Here is a 23,414-nt window from a genome sequence, read left to right on the forward strand (position 1 = left end):
TTTGTTTGAGAATGCTCGAATTTGAATTTGTGACCGTTGGGTAAAAGTGACCGTTAAGCTAAAAGTCCGAACCAAAAATAAAATAAAAAATAAAAAATAAAAAATCCGCCATCCGTTAATAGTATGATTACCAATTTAGCACATTATTACCAAACTGAGAGAGAAGTTATTTTATTGTCTGAGATTTTATTTTGTTTTATTTAATTGTGTATATAATGTTATATAGTAAATGTATTAATATATTATTTAAAAAAAATTAAATGATCAGTTATTAAGACGTGCTATTTATCTTCCTCCCTAATTCTTTCATCTTTTTATTTTTGAAAATCACTATTAAATTTATAAGGAATTGCTGATCTTAACCTATTAAAATCACAGTTCTTTCCCTTTTTTATCTCTTTTTGTTTTTTTAGTTGAAAAAATTACCTTTCTTTTTTTTTTTCTTTATCATCGTCGTCATTGCAATCATTATTGTTAATCTTATTTTATATCTTATTATTTTTAATATAAAGAGTTTCAATGTAACCAAATAGTACAACATTATTTTAAGAATCTTAATCTAATTATATAAAATTAATTATTTTTTCTCAAATTTTAGAATCACGTTTTATATTTCGTGGATCAACGTAGCTTTATAGGCTATTCTTAACATGTCTGGGTGCTCTGCGACGCGGACGCCGGACACCCTTTACTTATTTTTTGAAATAAATTAGTATACATGTGTGGCAGGGATGAAATCAGGATTTTTCATAAATGGGCAAAGTATAAATGAGATGTCAAATTTATTTTTAGTAGTGGTAAACTTAATTTTAAACCTATTTATCTATTTTAACTTGATTAAAACAAATTAAATTAAATTAAAGCCCCCTTAGAGCATCCCCAATGGATGATCTACATTTCAATTTATTTTACATGACCAAAACCCACTTTTTGCTAATTTAAATAACCACCAATAAAACTATCATCGAACCGATTATTTAAACTTATATCTATTTTATTAAAATAATCATTTTTTTTTATTTTTTAATTATTTTTATTAAAACCTCATATTCAATCCTCTCCACCAACCCGAAATCACCTCACAGGCATTTCATCAACCAAACGACCTGCACTTTCAAGATCAAAATCAACCCACTGTAATTCACCACACCATTATCAACCAACTGGAATCAACCAGAATTATCAGAATTATGACATAGACACACCACACAAACTACACACAACCGGCAATCATCACGACATCACCACCGCACCAGACAACTGACAACCATAACCACTACACCAGACCACCAGAAACCTCTAGAAGATCGGCAACCCAAATCCAGAAACTTCCGAAAAATAAAAATAAAAAACAACCCACTGGAAAATCAAAATCAAAATCAATCGAATGAGATCTTGATGAACGGTGAATCATCTCCGCCGCACGGCCCATGGTTTCCACAGACCCACCGCTAGGGCTCCGCTGGTTTCTCTCAACGATTCGTTTTTGTGTCCAGCCGAATCATCCACCATCACCTCCATCAATTTTGATCCGAAAAATAGTAATAATAATAATCGAATATGGCGTTTTGGCATAGTCAGAGTCATTTTATGGGAGAGGGTCGCAGCAGGATCCACCGGCCTCGTCTCTCGAGGACTTGTGAAGGGGACATGGAACGATTTTGCGGAGAGAAAGGCGGGGAGACACGATCAAGAATAAGACAACCTGAAATAAAGAATAATAGAAAAAATGATAGATCCGTAAACAGTGCAACGCTGCATGTGGTGTTACACTGTTCACAAATCTCCATCAACGCCAGTTTATGTTTGGGATAGAGAAGCCGATAGAATCGGGTTTTTCTGGGTATGATTATCTATTATAGCCAGGAAAAAATAACGAATCCGCTGGGACTGCTCTTAGTTAATACATGGGTTCATCCCTGCGTGTGGGTTTTTCAAATTTTGTGCTGTTGTTCTGGTCCACGTGCAAAGAATTGTAGGCCCAGCCCATTAGGCTTCCACAAATGAGATTGATATGGTCCGGATTCTGATCAGCCATTGGCCTTATTTGGGCAATCTCATCACGTCATCCTCGCTCATCACGTCTTTATCTGATGATCAAGCTGTACAACGATATCGAGAAGTCATTGAAATCTGGGCTGTTGACCTGAAGCAAATCACTTCATGCTGATCTCTGGATTCCCCCTCCAGAAGGATCTCCAGACTCAAATAGACAAATAGCCATACCTTAGACCACTCCCAACAGCTTATCTATTTCTCAATTTATTATAGCTAACCAAAACTCACTTTATCTAATTTAGCTAACGAGTTTTAAAAGGCATCTCCATCAGATTATCTAAATTTCTCTCTATTTTATTAAAATAAGTATTTTTAAAATTTTTATTTATTATTATTTTTCTTTAATTTTTTTTTCTTTTTTTTTTTTTTCTTCTGGATGATTCTGCCCACGCCATCTTCTCCCTCATTTCCCCTCCGGCGTCCTCCTCCACAACATCTCCATCGTCGATAGCCTCTCCCTCGTCAAATACCCAAATCAAGCCCTCCTCTCATCAACTCCAGCCCATCATCTCCGTTTCCCACAAACACACAAAAAAAAAAAACTCAATAAATTAGCAGAGTTGGAGTAGCCATCCTTTCCGGCGCCGATATTGTTAGAGTCGGAGTCGTTGCCTGGCGAGACCTTGAAGCGGGAGACGATGAGCCACTGGACTAGCGAGAACCCGATCCCCACCACTGCGCACGCCGGAATCAGAATCTCCATCGCGATATCTGGCGAAAGCGTCACGCCCATAGCCAAAAATCAGATGCCGGACTTGAGCTTGAAGCTACCGAACTTCATGGCCGAGATCTCGTGGAGCTGGAGGATCAGGGACTCCATCGACGGCGAGGTTGTCCATCGACGACACGATCGGGAATTTTCGTTGGCCGGCGAGGCGCCTAGCTTCGAGCGTTTCAACCTCCAACGACACAAAGAGAGAGACGAAGAAATTCTGCAAAAGAAACCCATCTAGAAGCTTCCCCGTTGTGAAGAAACAATAAAAAAATAAACCCATATATGAATAGTGCAACTCCACATGTGGCGTTGCACTGTTCACCGATCTTCAACAAATGTAAACTGGCGTTGGGATAGCGAAGCTGATGGAGGAGCATTTTTGTGGTTTTCTTATGTATTGTAGATTTATAGTGGCTTTTACATAAGCTGCTGGGACTGCTCTTAAAACACTTTTGGTATTTATTTGTCTTTTTTCTTTTTTCTTTTCCTTTCTTTTAGGGGGAAGGATTTAATAAGAGTATTTACTAATTATCCACTACGATCTTCCACAAATACTAGAACCATATTTTCATGGATACATGCAAGGAAGAAAATCACACTTATTAGGTGGTACATATTTTGCTACATTAAAAATAAGTTTTTAATCACCAAAATTTATTTATTTTTTAACTGAAAATAGAAAACATAAATATCATTTGAAACATTTTCAATAATAATTATTCGAAGTTCACGTTTTCGCATTATTATTATTATTATGAATTTGCAATCAAAAAGAAATTATTTTTAAGAATAAGAAATAAGAATGAACATAATCCTTTGTAATTTCTGTTATTCTCCCATTCATACACAATTTTTAAGTTTAGCTAGGCCCCATACTGATACAGTGGTAGAGTAAAAATATTGCGAGGGCTAAATTAAAATTATGATAAACATAATTTAAAACAAAAATGAAGCAACTTATCTTGCAATATGTGTATTACAAAAAATATATTTATCAAAGTTCATAAATATATGCCAAAAAATTAATATATCAACAACATAACGTGTTGGCACTAGTACAATCATAAACAAAAATACAAAAAAAAAAAAAAAAAAGTTTAAAATTACAACCTACATTCTGTTAGATAAATAAATTCATCAAGTATCGAATATGAATTTAAACTCTCAGCAATTTCCCTTTCAATACAAACAGCTAAATTATTTACAATAAATTTATCTACCATTTTGTTACGAAGTATTGTTTTAACAATGTTCATACTTAAAAATGCACGTTCAGTAGTTATTATAGACATTGGAATAGTCAAAACAATATGAGTCATTAATTTATCAATAAGATGATATGTCTTTTATTTTTCTATATCTACCAATCCTTAACATAATTATGCAATGGAAGACAAAGTTTGTAATTTTAGATAATTAAGCACATTAAGTTCAAAATGCTTTAACTAAAATCTCAAGTTAATTTTATCATGTTAAAATAAATAAATAAATAAATAATCAAGAGGTTAATACTTATTTGCAAAACTAAATATATCATCAATTTTAAATTATGTATAGGCATCATTTTGATCCAAAGTTGAGATAAATGTCAAAAGTTTCATCGTCTTTTTACCAAACTTACTATCGAGTTATTGTAATTAAAAGTCTATGATAGCAATGAATATATCAAAATAATAATGATACTCTACTGTAACGTGACCCCGTTGATGATGACCTCACATTCAAGATAACCAGCACTCAATATGGAATGTTAATTTCAAATTGCTTGGAAATATATAATATATATATATATAACATCCTCAAGCAAATTATCCAAACCATTATCTCTAAAGTTTTGGATAAATTATTTTACACTATAAACCTAATTAATAGCATTCAAAATGTTTTGAGATTTTTGTTACAAAGCTTGACAAGAACATCAATAATACACATGATTTTCCTTTATTAAATGTAAAATAAATATGAACTCCAATGATATTATCATTTTATAGGCAGTATTAGCATCTCCATGTTGACCAATCTTAATACATACAAAAGATAGTTGACAATTTCACTTATGAACAAAGTGCAAACAATCGGCTGTAGTTGAAGGCCTAAATTAATATTGGTCAGGTGCTTGCATTTCGAGGTGTTTCTTGTAGAGGACGAGATGAAAGTGTGACACTTAAAAAAAAAGGAAGCCTCTTGCACATCACCAAGGATACATGGATAGATTTTACATGTTTTTCAACCAAAATGACAAAGGCAATTCACGAAGAAATTTGTGATGCAAAGTTTTGTATAATTGTTAATTAAACTCGATGAGTAAATGGCTTTAGTTTTAAGATTTGTCGACAAATATAGCTTTGTGCGAAAAAATTGTTGGGCTTCTTCGTGTCGTTGACATTGCGATATTAATCATAAGAAATAGGATATATTCTGTATTGTCTCATTACAATGTAGATATTCAAAATATTCGAGGGTAGAGATTTGACGGTGCAAGTAACATGAGATGTGGGTGAAATGAGTTGCAAGCTTTGGTTTCAAATGATTGTCCATATGCATACTACATCAATTATTTCACATATCGATTTCAATTGGCATTAGTGGCAGCATCAAAAGAAATTATTATCGCTCATCGAATTTTGACTAAATTAACTTCTATTATCAATATTGTTGGTGCCTCGTGCAATTGTAATAAACAATTAAGAGCTGCTCAAGGTGGTGAAATACTCATTGGAGTTTTCACTTGAAATCAATTTATAACTCGATCAAAATACTCATTCCAACACGTGTAGTTATTCCTAAAGTCATTGATGAGGGAGCTACTTATTCCAAACGAGCATAAGCAAACTTGGTTTATTAGGCAATGACCTCATTTGTGTGTTGTCTTCATCTTGCATCTCATAAAACCATATAGACCACTGATTACCTATGCCAGGAATTACACTTAAAATCTCAAGATATTTTAAATGTTACTCATATTGTTTTCATCCACTAAAGTACTTATCGGCAATTTAGAGATAAGAAATGTTATGTTTTACTAACCAATGTGAAGTCATTTTGTGAATAATTCAACATAGATGTCCTATATATGAATGCTTGTTATTTTTTGTGCCATAATAGATTACTTATTGCAAGAATTTAATTGCTGGTTCAACGACCATTGGGTGGAGTTTTGTATTAGCTCGGCTCTTGATCTTCGAGTTGTGCGCAATTTTTTTTATAGTCAATTATAATTGTCAGTTGGTACGCGAGTTTTATCTACGATACTTTACCAATCTTGAAATATAAGAATTGAAAATAAAACTCCACAATTATGACTTCAACATTCAATCTTTTGAGAATTGCCAAATATTTATGAATAGTGCTAATTGTTGGTAAGCAGAATATCTCAATTGTCTTCAAACTTATTTTTTGAATTGTTGTATTTGTGCTTACTATTTTAGTTTTAACTGCAACAATAAATCAAGCATTTTTAGCTATGAATATTGTCAAAAATAGGATTCGGAACAAATCGAATATGAGTTTCGGGCTGGTTCTTTAATTTGTACATAAAAAGAGAAATTGCAGCCGAATTTAATACATACTCAATTATAAATGATTTTTAGGATCTAAAAAAAATCAAGTTTCATTTTGATAAGTGGTTGAGTTGAAAATTTAAACACATTAATAAACAATTATTTTGTGTTTTATATTCTATTAACACTAAATGTATACTAATTTTATTTTTTATATATTAATTTAATATTCAATCTTAATATGTTGGGTAAATGTCTAATAAATTCTTGAGTCAAAGTGCCATTTGAATTCGATCCCTTACTTTTTGAAAGTAAGTATTCGGTGTTTAACTTTTTCGCGAATTTGAAACAGGTCATTCCGTCATTTTTCCATTCATTTTTATAAACACCGTTAGTGCCACGTCACCCTTTTTGGCATGTCATCCTAAAATATTATTATTTTATTTAATTATTAATTTAAAAACTTATTTATTTTTTATTTTCTAAAAATAGAAAAAAAGGAAAGTAGGGGGTATGGGGCGGCAGCCACCCCCTTGGACCGATGAGTTATACGGTGAGTGTTTTTCTGTTCTCTGTCGCTTAACCCACAGCCTATGCAAATCCAAGAGATCAAATATTTAATTGTCATCGCAAGAAGGAAAGATGCACGCTCGGTGAGGATCAAGAAGAGCAAAGGTGTTGTCAAGACTCATGTTCAAGGTTCGTTGCTCAAAGTACCTCTACATGTTTTGCGTGTTCGACCAAGAGAAGGCTAACAAGTTGAACTGTTGAAGCAGTCTCTCCCTCCATGTTAAAATCATGGATCTGCGCTTGGTGGTGTTCCCTTTAACATATTTTGGTTATTTGTTTGTAAAATTTCCAAATGGTTGAACTAGATTCTTTGGCCAATTGATTATTCTTTTTCGCTTCAACTTATTTTAAATTGTGCACAACAATTATTCTTTTGTAAATAAAGGCCAATTCTTTTCTCACATTATGCACAACAAGCAACAAATCAGAAAAATGGACGAAATTTGCATTCAAAAACACAACATCCATCATCGGCAATCTCTCGAACGCCTCCTATGCCTATTCCATCAACCCAAATTTTAGACAAGTATGAACCAAATGCACTTCCAACAAACACATCCAACTCCAACTTGGGTCGATCTCCATTTGTCGAGTTCTTGACCCATTGTTGCCGTTACGGTTTTGGAGAGATTGAGAGGGATGACCTGAACCCTCTGTTATTCAATCAGAAAACAACCACCCAACAGAACAAACAAACCAAAACGAAGAAAAAAAAGACACTCACAGGAAAACTCACCGGTCCAAGGGGGTGGGTGCCGCCCCATACCTCCTACTTTTCTTTTTTCTTTTTTTAGAAAATAAAAAATAAATTTTAAGTTTTTAAATTAATAATTAAATAAAATAATAATATTTTAGGATGACATGGCAAAAAGGATGACGTGGCACTAACGGTGGTTAGAAAAATAGATAAAAAATGACGGAAGGACCTGTTTCAAATTCGCGAAAAAGTTAAGCATTGAATACTTACTTTCAAAAAGTGAGAGATTGAATTCAAATGGCGCTCCGACTCAGGGATTTATTAGACGTTTACCCTAATATGTTTGTCATTCACGTGTTGCCCATTTTGATAAGAGTTTTCGGTTTCATCCCTAATCCGACACCTAATTATCACATAAAGACAAGAAGACTTGCAAGGGCCATTAGCCCATTTACTCATTCTCCATAAAAGTCAATATTTTGTTTTCAGAAAACTTTGGAAGGTCCATGCCCCTCCGGTCCCAACGTTTTTTTTTTTTTTTGATTTACAGAGGGAAAGGGGAATGGGATGAAGTTACAACACATCGGAAATATTTGTATGAGGAAGAGGTAGACACAGACAATCTTACAAGCTTAATCCAGCACATCTCTTTAAAATTGCCTATTTCTTGAAGAGAGAAAGAAGTTTATAAGGCCAGCTCACTCTACTTTCCTCTCTGGTCTCAACGTTGCTCCGCTATCGGCCACATTGGTATCGGAATAGAAAGTAAAATGGAAATGATCTATTTTAAGATTTAGAGTTTATACATAGTATTATATTATTTAAAAATTAAAAATGAGGTGATAATATATTCATTGTGTGACAATAAATATACCATTAAATTTATAAAATTTAATTTAAACTATAAAATAAATGTGATTAATTTCACTTGAAAATGGAAAGAATCTTGACTAATAATTACTCTGATCACATATTTATAAAAACAAAAACAAAAAAACCTACTCTGATCACTTTGATTAAAGTGATTATTAGTGAAGAAAATTCTAGTCCACTTTTGATCTCCTCATCTCACAAGTCACCCAGTCTCAGTAGCTTACGATAAATGCATAACACTGGATATCTCCTTCCTTTTGATAAAAGGGACACTCATCTGATCTGGACAAGCACCGAAATATCAAAACTACTATTCACACTTGTTGGAGCACCGAGCACGAAAGTGGAAATTTCCCCAACGCTTTCAGCTACGCGCGTGAAGGCACACTCCCCAACCACCCTGCGACATGTCAGTAGCTCACAGCCTCAAAATGCCACGCGCTTCCGCAACACGTGGTCCAGACCGCATCTGAAAGTCTCAAACACTTCCATAGAAGAAACAAGCGAGGGCGTCCCTGCTTATCAAAATTAGTGGGCGTCCCGATCCATTTCCACCCCTAAACCCAAATCATCAACCCAAAAAAAAACAAAAAAAAAAATTTCCCTCACTTTCTTTGAAATTCTTTCTGTTTGTCTACTTTTCTCAGCATCCAAACAGGCTATCAGTTATGAACAAAAAGGCATGTCATTTTTTTTGTTTGTTGGAAAATCGTGTTTATTTTACAATAATTTATAGAGCTACATTTTTGGTATGTTCCAATATGCTATATCGAAGCATAGTTGATCTGTTTCATTCTCTTATCTCTGTTTTATTTTTTATTTTTTCAATTTTATTCTGATTAGTTGTGTTTGATGCTTCTATTAGTTTGTACTTTCTAGGTGTTTTTATGTTGGGGTGGAACGTAGGGTCTGAAGGTGCAATTTTAAACTTCTGAAGGAGCTTTCTTGTGGGATTTCTCTTCAGGTAAAAGCTTCCATTTTCAAGCTTTTTTTTTTTGGTCATGGAATGAATTCCCAATTTTTTTTTTTTTGTTTGTTCATTTGATATCGTTGTATTCGAGAATGTTCATAACTTGCTGTGAGTTGATTTCATGATTAAAATGCACGTTGGTTTAGTTGGGGCCTTTGTGTATTCCTATTGGTGATTCATTTTACAGTTGAGTCTAGCATCATATGCTCGGGTAGTCGGGTTGCTTGGTTATACGCGTGAATGACATTAATGGGGAGCTCAAAATTGTTAAACTATAAATTCCAAATGGGTTAAGAAACATTGCCAAGTGCAAACCAAGTAGTTTGAAGTAGTCACTCGCATCTATATTTTTTTTTTTGTTTGTTTTTCACTTATAGTTGTTAAGTGTGCGAAATTCAGTAGGTGCAGTTGCTTTCTGTTGAGACTCACAAGAACATATTGATATGCTCATGCTTTTGTCAAGTTAAAGGAATGCTTTATAATTTAAAATGGTTGATTGTTCGTTTCATATCTGGTGCTATTGATGTTTGGTGATACACATTCTAAATGCACCCGGGGCATTAGTGTAGATAGAAATATCAGTTTCTTATTATTTTGGTATTTTAGTTGTTTTTGCTCTTCTAATCGTGTTTAGAAACATGTAGTTGTAGTAGAGAGCGGGTAGGAGCAGCAACTTCTTAGTTGGTTTAAGAGCTTCTGGATGCAGAGTTAATACTTACTCTGCATTGATGGGCAGTGCCAAAATCTCTCTCTCTCTCTCTCTATATATATATTTCTTTTTCATGAATTTTCCACCGTTTGTGGGTGCATGCCTCTGTGTATGTATTTTACGTGATATTTAGGGTCTTTCTTACTATCACTAACTTGTCTTCTGGAAACTTGTCAATACAACACCTCCCCCTCCCTTTCTTACTATCACTGAGTTTTTGAGCTTTTTTGGTAAGTTTCTGTCACTGAGTTGAACCTGTCCTAAATGGTTGACAATAATTAACCTTTTTTACTTAAAAAATCGCGTGCTTCACATTAGCAAATTCATGACGGCACCACTTTTAGCTGTGTCCTTGCATTCAGGTATTGGGAAGTTTTCTATGCAACACTTCGTGTTAGTATTGGAACTTATCCTTAATAACATACAATTCCTTCCAAATTTACAATTATTTTTTTATAGATATGCCTTGCACCACTAACATTTTAAATGATTACCGATGTGAGAAGAAACTTTTTTACTTATATAATATATGCAACCATAACAATTGAAATTGCATTTCGGTGCAGAGTTTACTTTTCAAACGTAGAGAAAAATGAAACAAAATGGCTACGACAGCTGCTTGCAGGTTGCTGAGTTTGGATCAGAACTATTGAGCTGTGACTTTCAGGTAATCTACTAAGCGCTACTTGTTTGGGGTTGACTCATATATAGACTTTTGCTAATGAAGGGGATACCATTTTGAGGAATGTGGAGGTTTCTTAAAATGATGATGCGAGTCAATGTTTATGACTTTGAGATGTATCTTTTTTATTGACCTTTTTGAGAAGTGGAAACCTAGGCCTTTGTTTACCATTCGTGGCTTGATCACCATCTAAATATATTAATTGAAGAATCAAGCTGCCAAGTATACTAATTAAGTAGTGATTGCAACCTAATATTAGAGTTTGAAAATTGGATAATTGTTTCACCTTGTTTTACCTTTTATCACAGACATGATTAACTTTGATTTTGCAAATGAAATTTTTCATGAGTTTGTGTGTAGAATGTTTGCTTCCTTATAAAAAAGGAGGAACAAAGTTTTATATAGCTATTTGGGAGTCAATGGGTTGTTGGCTTAATTATCAAAAAAAGAAGGAAAAAAAAATGGAACGTGTCTTACATTGTTTTACTTTTGACAATATAGACATGATTCACTTTGATTTTACAAATGAAGTTTCTTGTCTTTATGTGTAGGGATTGTTTGCTTATTTATATTTTATTGCAAAAGTAGTAAAAAATAATAATAATAATAATAAAATTCTATATGGGTTATTTGGAAGATCCTGATGTATAAAGAAAATTCCGGGCCTTTAGTTTATGTATAAATGGTCTTGACGCCCATAATTTGTTATCTTTAGATTTCTTGTGAAGTCTAATCCATTGGAGTCAGTTTCTTTCCTTTTCCTTTATTTTTCCTTTTCTGGCAAAGGGGTTGGATACGTCCCATGCACTTGGGTTGCATCCGGGCTTGTGCTTTTGATACAAGGCTACTTATCAAAAGAGAAAAAGAAGTTTTTGTTTCTATTTTAAGTCATCTAATAACTTCTATGTTTTTCCATATAGGTTTTTCCTTCTTTCTTCCACCAGTGAAGGAAACTCGAAGTCAAATAGAAGTTACAGGGCAGAGAAAGATGCTTCCGCCAGCAGCTGGAACTTTTGAAGATCGTGAAGACCTTATTAAACATGTCCGCGACTTTGGAGCTAATCAAGGATACGTGGTTACTATCAAGAAGTCTAGGAAGGACAGAAGAGTCATCCTTGGTTGTGATAGAGGAGGTGTTTATCGTAATAGACGTAAGATTGATGAAAGTAAACGCAAAAGGAAAGCTAGTTCACGCCTTATAAATTGTCCTTTTGAAGCCATTGGTAAAAAAGAAGACGATGTCTGGGTGCTGACCATAAAGAATGGGGAACACAACCATGAGCCGTTAAGAGACATGTCAGAACATCCTTATAGTCGTCGTTTCACTGAGGAAGAAGTCAGGAAAATCAAATTCATGACAGACGCTGGTATAAAACCTCGCCAAGTGCTCAAGGCTCTCAAGCAAAGTAATCCGGAGCTGCAGTCAACACCAAGACATTTGTACAATCTCAAAGCTAAGATCCGTCAAGGAAATATATCTGGTCAGACTTTTTCTCAAGCTTTTTAAATCTAATAGGTCATGCGGTGACTGTGATTTGTATATTGGTAGGCATTGTGTTATATAGAATAGTAGGCTCTGCATCATGGCCTCATGTTGGAAAAGTGGTGCTCTAATCTGACCCCTTCACTATTTGGCTCTTTGTTGATGATCAGTGTTGGGGGATCCATGTGCAGTGCTTGGCAGTTAAATAGAAATAATTTTAGATAATTGAAGGGACTAATCTCTTGCCAATGAAGCAAGAACAATTAATTATGGTTGGCTATATGTATATCTTTTTTTGAATGCCCACATTAATTATAGATACCAGGCTGTTTGCTGATTTTTGGTCAGAAAGAATTTGAGTAACCGATATTGATGACTAAGCAAGGCTGAGAGTTGAAGTCTGTGACTACTTAGCAAGCATGTGCCTTAGCAATGACTAGTAGGCTTGAAAGTGGGCATTTGTATGGTTCCAGTAAAATGTTTGATCGGACAAAAAGTGACAAATTGACCATGATTTTTTCTTTTGCTCCCTCCTTTATAATCTTGTAAATTCGGTAGTTGTATAAAATTTTATTAATAAAAAAAATAATGTTGTTTTGCAGAGAAAAGTTTCAAGTCCTGGAGGCCTAACAGGTCTATTATTGTGGACACAAATTCTACTCCACCTGGGGGGTCAAAGCAAAACAACAACCAGCCGGTAAGTTTTGAGGTTAAAGGAAAATGGTGATACAGATGAGTTTCCACATGGATCTGAGTTCTAGTTATGTTGTTTCTCATTCTCTGTTTTTTTATTGAAAGTATCTGAGATTTCAACTTATCTTAAATTTAAATGTAGCTGAAGGTTCCTAATTTTATTGGAGGAAAATTCGTGGATTCACAAGGGTGTTCACTGATTGATGTTTTAAATCCTGTAAGCTCAAAACACTTCCATGGTCAAACCTTTTATTTTCTTATTGATAGAGTTGTTTCTATGAATTGTATTTTAATACCTTATGTTTCTAGGCAACACAAGAGGTTGTTTCTCAAGTTCCCTTAACTACCTTTGGAGAGTTAAAATCTGCAGTTGCTGCAGCAAAGCAAGCATTTCCTTCATGGAAAAACACACCCGTCACCACTCGTCAACGTATAATGTTTAAGCTTCAGGAGCTCATCCACAGAGATATTGTAAGTTTTCAATTTCATTCTTATATTACGCTTTTTGAATGGTGAATTTTAATTTGGGCAACACACCATGTCATATCTTCAGGATAAACTTGCCATGAATATTACAATAGAACAGGGTAAGACGTTGAAGGGTGCCCAAGGTGATGTGCTCCGTGGTTTAGGTTAGTCTTTGCATTAGAGTCTTCTAGTTTCTTTCATCATTATTTAAGTTCTTATTCCATATTGTCAAGATTGAGCTCGTTGCCTCATTTCCTTTATGTTTTCCTTGTAGAGGTGGTCGAACATGCTTGTGGAATTGCAGCTTTGCAAATGGGGGAGTTTGTCCCTAATGCATCTAATGGAATTGATACATACTGCATAAGAGAACCGCTTGGTGTTTGTGCTGGGATATGCCCCTTTAACTTCCCTGCAATGATTCCCCTGTGGGTATGTCTGTAATTCTTCCCAGGTTCTTTTATCTGTTTATTTGTATTTTCCATTTTGTCTTTGACTTATTTGGCATGTATTTTTTTAAACAACAGTGATATGCTTGTTTCTTCATAATATCAAACTTTTGTGCATGCACTCTATGCTGCGTTTTATACTAGGGATGCTCTTGTTTGCGTATTCTGAAAAAAGAAATGAGAGAGAAAACTAATCTTCTAAAGTAATGAATGATTTCGCAGATGTTCCCGATTGCTGTTACATGTGGCAATACCTTTGTTCTTAAGCCATGTGAAAAAAACCCAGGTGATTGCCAACCCATTTAGTATTGCTTTTTTTTCTATATTCTTGGTTGGATTCTCTTGTAATCATTAAAGATTTTAGGATGTGATAACCTTTATTTGAAAAAGGTTCATTGATTTTGCAAATGGACCTGGTAACTTGTTTCTAATAGGGTTGATAGTTGCTATAGGCTATGTGAGCACTTGTGTTGTTTGGATTTTACATTAGTAGGTGGTTAAGTGTAGGTTTTGTTCTCAGGCCAATATGTGCTAAGTCATGTAGGAAGGCTGTAGGGTTGGCTGAGCCACTTTAGTGTTTCTGATATCCTGTTTTCTATAAGTGATTGAGCTATTTACAGTTTTACTTGTAAGTATGCCTACATGTCTACATATGTCTGTAGACAATGAAACTGCTTGTAGGCCTTTGTTAACTGGTATAGCAGTGCAGTGGAGTTGGGATAAGCGGAAGTTCTCACCAAGTCTAGTGGGGGGAAAAAGCACAAATTGAAACTTGATTAGCTTTTAAATTATGTGTATTAGTTAATCATGTATTAATGATTCCTGCGAAGTGCATTTCAGGTAATAATTTCTCTAGGGATTGGTGTCTGGTATTGTATAGTTAATTGGTCCTGCATTATTGTTAAATAAAATTTCATTTTTTTGTTCCATGTTATCTTGTTACTGATGGAATGTTCTATATTCTTGTTGTTAATGTGGCTAATTTTATTTGTTTCAGGGGCTGCAATGATACTTGCAGCATTAGCAATCGAGGCTGGTTTGCCTGATGGTGTCTTGAATATTGTTCATGGCACTCACGTAAGCTTTTCTTCTTTTAAAACTCTTCTATTTAGCATTTTTTTTACAGGAAAATACAACTCATACACCCAAGAATATTGAACCCATGGCCCTCCACCCCATATTCTTTATCATTCACATGGTCATTTTAAAAAAAAAATAGATGTATTGTTGGTTTTAACACATCCTTTTAGTTAGATATATCAATGCCCTTGTCTCTAAATCAGGGATGGCAAAGTCAAAAGCGTTATCATACCCACCTCACATCCGTCTGGGGTGGCTAGGGTGGGGTTAGTCATGGTAATTCTGAAGGGGCAGCCCTTGCGGATGCGTGCTGACAACATAAATTTGCAATGTATGTCTGCCTTCAAATATTGGCTTTAGGAATGAGGGGCATTATGTGAATGATTTTTTTAGGATAGGCTATAGTGGCCAGTTCACACATCACACTTACAATGATAGTCGTACCTTATATAATGCTTTCCTCGAAGTGCATGTTTGATGTGGGACTTCCTATCTTTTCTTCTTGTTAAAAGCAACAGGATCTGCAAGTAAATTGTTATCAATTTATTGAAACAGTAGACTATGCATATAAACGGGTCATATTGTTCACATGTAACCATTGAATTGTTTGTCCTATGTTCCACTTTGGGAAACATGGCTTAGGCTCTCAAAGGAGAAATTTCTGCCCATATACAAAGTGATTTATCCTTTCCTGCATGCTTGATGTGTAAAACCTCCCTTCTCTTACCACATAATTGTATTTTCTGTGTCTAAAACATTGATATAATGTTGAGAATATGGCATTAAAATAGTATACTTACATAACCAATGTTGACCACCATCCCCTGCATTTTTTTCTACTCTGACCTCCTGGTTAAGAATTGTGCCAATTTTGTGAAGGGGTTGGTCGTTTACTAAGGAGTTGGGATAGGGGAGTTGATCATGAAGATTCCCCGTTGGCATCCCACTTTGGAAAACATTGTTATATTCCTTACCTTCTCCTTTCTACCCTTTTCCGTTTCGATGTCTGTGATACCTAATTACAATTTGAAGTTCCAGTTTAGGTCATCATTAATTTATCTCTGACACATAATTGTTTTGGAAATCAATTTGAGCAGGATATTGTTAATCATATATGTGATGATGATGATATAAAGGCAGTATCGTTCTTCGGTTCGAATACAGTAAGTTGGTCATCAGATTTCGGTGCTTCATTCATACATATACACATACATGCATATGCAATGCCTGAAAATACTTAAAGTCCAGACTATACGATTTAAAGATATTTTGTATAATGCTGCCTGCCTCTCTGTAGTGCAGTAGCTTGAATATATATAGAACAATCTGAGAAATACAAGTATACATCAACTAGGACTGTACCACACAACCGTGTACTCTAGAGACTAAAGTAGTATAAATTAAACACTTCACTCTTCTGATAAGATAGAAGAGATCTAACTCTTATCTAACTCTATCACAAACTAACTCTAGATAGAAGAGATCTAAGTCTTATCTAACTCTATATCTTTAGAATCACAAACTAACTCTACATCTTTAGAAGAGTCCTCAGTTGAAGAGTTGTTTGTTCCAATACAGACATATTCTACATACTCAACCATTTGCATATTTTGAATTTTGGGGGTTCTATTGCATTTTGTTTGGTGAAAGTTTATGTTTACTGTTAATTATATCCTTCTAGCAATTTCAATGTAATTTTCCTTTTAAGCTGAAGAGTTTGATTGCTTTTATAGCGGACAGGAAGTTTAGATCATTAAACAAATAAAAGCTCATAAAATTGAATGATAAGGATCCAGAATTGTAACTCTCTATGCTCTTTGCCAAATTCCTATATGCCCCCAGAAACTATTCTACTGAGATATGTTAGATGAGAGTATTTTTTAAGTTACTCTCCACGTTTTAGTTTTAATTGTCATATGTTTAATTAGACTCAAATTCATGTTTTTACAGTTTTTTTTTTTTTTTTTTTTTTTTTTTTTTTTTTTTAAATTTAATTTTTTTTTATTCACTTGTTCACCTGTTCTTCAGTCTGGAATGCACATATATGCTAGGGCTGCTGCTAGAGGGAAACGTGTTCAGGTGAATGCTCTTCTCCACTCTCCAACCTCTCTCTCTCTCTCTCTCTTAGAGGGCCTTTCTGTTGTGGTTAGACCCAGTTGAAAACTAAATATATATCTGGCTACCTAACTGATTATTGTGTTAACTTCTTAGTCCAATATAGGAGGCAAAAATCATGCAATCATTATGCCTGACGCTAGCATGGATGCTACTTTGAATGCTCTTGTGGCTGCTGGCTTTGGTGCTGCAGGACAGAGGGGCATGGCTCTCAACACCGCTATTTTCATTGGAGGTTCAGTGCCGTGGTATTATGATTCAAATACCTTAACTTTTCTATTATAGTTTTGGGCATTTCCAAATTTTAAGCTCGTTTTGGATGTTTGCTTTGCTAAAGAACCGACATGAATTTTCAGACCTAGGTAGTCAACTACTTGTAGCTCTAGATGAATCAATTTCTTCATTTATGAAATTGTAATAGTTTCCATGGATCTCTTCCAAATCTCCAACCCACTTCATAGTGTTTGGCTATCCCTGTCTTCCAAGATTGATGGCTATTGATCTTTCCAGGGAAGAAGAACTTGTTGAGCGTGCCAAAGAACTTAAAGTAAATGCAGGAACAGACCCCCATGCGGACCTTGGTCCAGTTATTACTAAAGAGGTGCAAACATAGCCCCGGAAATTTTGCTAATTCATCTGCAACATGAAAAGATTATATGTTGTGAGTTTTGTTTTAATGAAAACATAACCCTCTTGGTGCCCTAGCTGGTTGCTCGTGCATACTGCATTTGTCTGAAATTATGTACGAATGATTATTAAATTCTTGATGGATTATTAAATTTACAGGCAAAGGATCGGATAGGCAGATTAGTACAGAATGATGTTGAAAGTGGTGCTAGAGTGCTGCTTGATGGGAGACATATGGTGGTATGCATTTTTTTTTTTTGTAAAAAAATGCTGTTCCAAGAAAAGTTAGCTTTTGCTGTACGAAATCCTATTTTACACCTCCTCCCCCCTTTGAATATAGCTTTACTCTGCTTGCATGAAACATCTTTCATTAAATCTGCTCTATTGGATTTTGAAAGAAATGTAGCATCTTGGAGACAATGTTTCTACATATTTCAGTTTCAGTCTACTGCTAAAACTCAATAACATATCCCGTGAGATTTGCTTGTGCTTACAGTCATATGGTTTTTGTGAGTTCAACTTACTTTGTCTGAAAGTTATTAAATAAGGAAAATGCTGCAAGTTTAACAGTTGTTCACTCTAGCCCTTGCGCATGATGGAGTTTTGTTCCAATATAGAGAAATTGGTGATTGTAATTTTGATTAGATGCTGGACTAAGAATGTTGGTTTTGATAGTCATCCAAATTATAAGTTACTACTATTCTCACGATTTAGTACATGAATATGCATGTAAAGTAGTCATTTTGAAGATTTTCACTTGGCAAGGAGCCATTTTGATTGCATTACTTTCTTTTTTAATGAACTTTCATTGATGCTTTGACTTTTGATTGGATCTTCTTTTGGGCTGTTTGACATCATTATTATAATTATCAGCATGTTTTTAATTAGACAGTGTTTAAGGTGAGAATTAACATGTTTTTGTGGTATCCCATCATGGCAAACGACTCTGATGATTTTGTAGATTTGGATTATGAAGAATGTTAAGTGGCTATGTGCTGTCCTACATCATATATGTATAAGGTCAATCTGGGTTATATAAACCGGTGTGAGAAGCTTCAATTGTGATTACTCCTTATGAGGGATGTGTTGTAGATGTTGATAGCACATTCTGGAATCGTGACAAATGGTAGCAAGGTGAACTTGATAACACCATGTGGATTGGGAGCATTGCAGTCCAATGTGATGCTCTTGACAAAGTCATTAGGGATTTGAGTAAGGGTATTGTGCAGGTATATGCTAAGTTCCACATTGGACGTGTATTAGGTTGATTTGGGATATAGGAGATTACGAGGAGTTGTAATTATGATTAGTCTATTTAGGCACCTTGATATTTAGTGGGGGCAAAATATTTCTCATCTTTTATTTGCGGATGACACCTTGATGTTTAGCGAGGAAAATCCAGATTATCTGCAACTTGCTTGTTTATTTTTATGCTTTGAAGCGGTTTTGGGTTTGAGGATTGACCTGGCTAAATCAGAGTTGGTCCCAGTTGGCAATGTCATCAATGTTGAAGGCCTAACTAGTCTTTTTGGTTGCAGGGTATCCTTTTTGCCTATGAAATACCTTGGTCTTCCGTTGTGAGCTTCATTTAAGGCCAAATCTATTTGGGATGACATCATTGAGAAGATAGAGCCGTTTGGCTGGTTGGAAAATTATGTACTTGTCGAAGGGTAGGAAAGTTGCTTTGATTGAAAGCACTTTATCTAATTTGCTTACCTACTTCATGTCTTTCTCCTCCTGGTTGGTGTTGCCAATCGCTTTAGAGAAGTTGCAGCGAGATTTTTTATAGGGTGGCATGGGTGAAGAGTTCAAGTATTACTTGGTTAGTTGGACGAAGGTGTGTACTTCGATCCCAAAAGCAGGGTTGAGGATTCGGAATTTGCTTGCGTTCAACCGAGCTCCTTTAGGAAAGTGGCTTTGGCGCCATTCTCATGAGAGAGAGGCCTTTTAGAGGTTGGTTGTTGACTCTAAATATGACAGTACTCAGGGAGGGTGGTGTTCTAATGAGGTCCATGGGTTGGGCCTTTAGAAAATTATCAGGAGGGGTTGTGGGGAGGTTTTTAGCCATACTATATCTGTAGTGGGTTATGCCTAGATGTGCAGTTGACTTGTATGCTTGTTGGTGGACTACCGACAGTACGCGGAGTGCTGCTGTGTGGAAGATGGTGCCTATGTGCCTTTTATGGTGTTTATGGAGGGAAATGAGTGACAAATGTTTTGAGGACTGTGAGAGGAATTTGGAGGAAATTTAAGTCATTTTTCTTCAAAACTTTGTATCTTTGGACAGCTGCCTTTGTTTTTCCTTTAACTATTAGTTATAGTGATTTCCTTATTTTTTTTGCTCCTTCTAGTTAGGTGCTTCCTCTTGTATACTTCATGTGTACTTAGGATCGGCTTTACGCTTTTAATGATATTTGCTGATTACTTATAAAAAAAATATTTGTGGTAGGTGATGACTCTAAAGTTGAGTTTTGGCATAACGTATGGTGCGGGAATCAATAGCTTTTCCAGACTTGTATGGAATAGCCATTTTAAGGAAGCTGCCCTATTTTCCTTGTAACATTGCTTCTGCTGATTGATTTCACTTAAGTGCTACTTCTGCTGTCTCCATCTTAATGTCGCTTGTGACATGAATTCTGTACTTTATGATATGTTTTCAGTTTTTCTCTTACCGGGCAAGTTCTTTCTGTTTACTATTCTCTTTGACGCATAATGTTGTTGGAGCTGCACTTCACTTGCTGAGGCCTTTTTTTGTTTTTTTTTGTTTTTTTGGTTTATTCTTTAAATATTGTGGGAGCTTCCCTCCCAGAAACATTCTCCTGAATTTCCTGAACCGAACTTTGTAGGTTCCAGGATATGAGAGGGGGAATTTTGTTGGTCCTACCATCTTATGTGATGTTACAACCAACATGGAGTGCTACAAGGTATTTCTTTTCTTGCTTGCAGTTCTTCTTATGTTTTCCGAATGAATGGATTTGGATAATTATGATTCTCAGTGGAAGAAGAGTTGAACCAAAGACATTGGCATATACTTGACAGCACTGTATCTTGTGTTGAGCAGGAAGAAATTTTTGGACCAGTTCTCCTCTGTATGCAGGTATTACTTGCTTAGGTTTCTCTCTTTTTTGTTCGTAATATATGCTGGAAATTGGTTAACAAAATATTTCTTGTTTGATGACAAACAGGCTGATAGCCTAGAAGAGGCCATAACCATTGTGAACAGAAATAGGTACTGTATCTTGTTTGTAATATAAGCATTTTAGTTTTAAACCGACAGTGGGAACATTGCATTTCATATATATTTCTTCCCTTGTCCTTTTTCTTGCCTGAATTATATATGAGGCACACCATGGAAACTTATTATTTTTATTATATATACAGTAAGTGTTGCAAACTGTGGGAAGGAATAGTTCTTTTTCATTTAAACCATGGGTTGAATTGTCTCTCGAAATATGGTTGTGTTTAGAAATGTATGAACTATACTAATTATTTAAGCATATAGGAGCAGTACAGAGTTAAGTTGCGTATGTAGGAACAGTGCAAAGTTTATGCAGAGATATTTTCTTTATGTGTTGAAATGCTATCTGAAGTACTCCTTTAACATTTCAAAAAATTTTGGAGATATTGGCACTGTTACATATTCTTATCTTCCTGATTCCACAGGCATGGAAATGGAGTGTCCATATTCACAACATCTGGCATTGCTGCGAGGAAGTTCCAGAATGAAGTTGAGGCTGCGCTGGTAAGCCAACCAATTATACGGCATATAGGTACCAACCACTTCTATAAAAAGTGGTGCCATTTGTCCTGGCCGTTGGATCTCCCAGACTGCCTTGCTCAATTTAAGCCAACCCTTACTAAATGCAGGGGTCCATCCATCTATGGGCTAGATGTACAAAACTTGAAGCAAAAAGGAATTAACTGACGTGTTATTCAGAGTTGAGGATGCCATTTTATTAGTAAATGTTGCGTTGAATTTTATGCTTAAATCTTGTTGGTGTCCCACACAATGGGATAGTGGGAGAGCTTATGAGCATCCAAAGATAGTGCCATATGGTTGCTTACTCTTCTTTGAGACCATTTATCTATAATTTTGACATGCATGTCATTTTCTGACAAGAATTCAAATATGACTCAGGTTGGGGTCAATGTTCCTATTCCAGTTCCATTACCATTTTCCTCATCCAATGGATCAAAGCCGTCTTTTGCTGGGGATCTCAATTTTTGCGGTATAATGTGCCTGATTCTCTCTCTTAACACTCAAGAAATAGGGTGATTCAATGATTTTTCAATGCATTTACATGCCTTCTTCATCTCCTCACTTTCTGTTGATTCTGAATTGCAGGGAAGGCTGGTATGCAATTTTACACCCAGATTAAAACAGTGGCACAACAGTGGAAGGATTTACCAAGCCTAGTAGTGTCGCGAGCTGCACCTCCATCATCTGAGACAGATACGACAAGCCGCGGAGTGTCTTCAGCATTGCCTGCAACTTCTGAGAGAGATTCACCTAGCCAAAGAATGTCACCAGCCATGCCTTCAGCATCTGAGAGTGATTCACCAACCCATGAAGTATCGCTGTCCATCCCTCCAACATCTGAGGCAGATTTATCAAACACAGGAGTGTCATCTGTGTCTCCAACAGCTGATAGGGATTTACAATGCCAGGAAGTGTCCACGGTCTTGCCTCCAATATCTGAGAGGGAATTATCAAACCGTGATATGTCAGTGGCCATGCCTCCAGCAACAGAGAGGGACGTCCCAAACCAAGGAATATCGATATCGACACCCCAGTCATCTGAGAGGATGTATATACCACAGGCTCAGTGGAATGAAACTCAACTCCCAGTATCTCAAAGGACTGAAACTATTCCACCAACCTCTGAGAGGATTCATGCGCCTACATCTCAGAGGAATGGCATCACATCCCCCGCATCTCAAAGAGCTGATGCAGCAATGGCGTTATCTTCTGAAAGGGTATATATTCCTACATCTCATGCACTAGACAGTATGGGTCCAATATCTCTTAGGAAGGACAGTATGGCTCCAACACCTCATAGGATTGACACTACCGTGCATCCAACTTCGGACCGGGTATACATGCTGGCTGCATCTCACTTGAATGACAGTATGGGTCAAACATTTCAAAGGAATAACACCACCATGTTTCCAACTTCTGAGAGGTTATACATGCCTGCCACATCTCACCTGAATGACCATATGGGTTCGACATCTCAGAGGACTGATATTGCTTTACATCCAACTTCGGAGAGGATATACATGCCTGCAACATCTCAAAGGAATGACAACATGGTTCCGGCTTCCCAACGGGCTGATGCTCATGTTCCTCCAACTTCCGAAAGAATGTATATGCCTCCAATAGTTCATAGGAATTCCGGTATGCCTTTGACGTCTGAGAGGTTATATATGCCTCCAGCATCACAGAGGATGTATTCTCAGAACCCCATAATTTCAATGGATGAGTTTCCAAGCCAAGGAGCATCGCTGACTTTGCCGACATCTCAGAGGATATAGGATATTAGGCAATACATTTGTGTTCCATTTTAGGATCCTTGTAAACAAAATAATCTCATAATGCAAATAAGTTTATTTTCTCTTATGCAGTACACATTTTTTCCCCCGCTCTTTGAGTTGCCCAGGGAAAAAGTAGTAGGAGATGAAGCCAATTAGAAAGAAAACTGGATGACTAATGACTATGGCTTAGTTT

General features: G+C 35.8%; 1 protein-coding gene across 2 annotated transcripts; it reads left to right on the forward strand.

Moving 5' to 3' along the window:
• Window positions 1-9,145: 9,145 nt before the first annotated feature.
• On the forward strand, window positions 9,146-23,306 carry LOC133851332 (uncharacterized). 2 transcript variants are annotated; one of them, XM_062287693.1, is made up of 22 exons: window positions 9,146-9,162; window positions 9,279-9,377; window positions 10,659-10,759; window positions 11,695-12,255; window positions 12,860-12,954; window positions 13,093-13,167; window positions 13,260-13,421; window positions 13,504-13,582; window positions 13,693-13,847; window positions 14,087-14,150; window positions 14,862-14,941; window positions 16,042-16,107; window positions 16,973-17,023; window positions 17,156-17,307; window positions 17,570-17,660; window positions 17,846-17,926; window positions 20,533-20,610; window positions 20,748-20,783; window positions 20,872-20,915; window positions 21,350-21,428; window positions 21,825-21,915; window positions 22,032-23,306. In XM_062287693.1, the coding sequence occupies exons 4-22, from the start codon at window positions 11,763-11,765 to the stop codon at window positions 23,219-23,221; spliced, it is 3,162 nt and encodes a 1,053-aa protein (XP_062143677.1). In that variant the 5' UTR covers window positions 9,146-9,162; window positions 9,279-9,377; window positions 10,659-10,759; window positions 11,695-11,762; the 3' UTR covers window positions 23,222-23,306. The 2 variants fall into 2 exon arrangements, with proteins under 2 accessions (XP_062143677.1, XP_062143678.1); XM_062287694.1 differs by having other exon boundaries at window positions 17,156-17,304.
• The last annotated feature ends 108 nt before the right edge of the window (window positions 23,307-23,414 follow it).

The sequence above is a fragment of the Alnus glutinosa genome, chromosome 12 (genome assembly GCF_958979055.1).
Source record: "Alnus glutinosa chromosome 12, dhAlnGlut1.1, whole genome shotgun sequence".
NCBI lineage: Eukaryota > Viridiplantae > Streptophyta > Magnoliopsida > Fagales > Betulaceae > Alnus > Alnus glutinosa.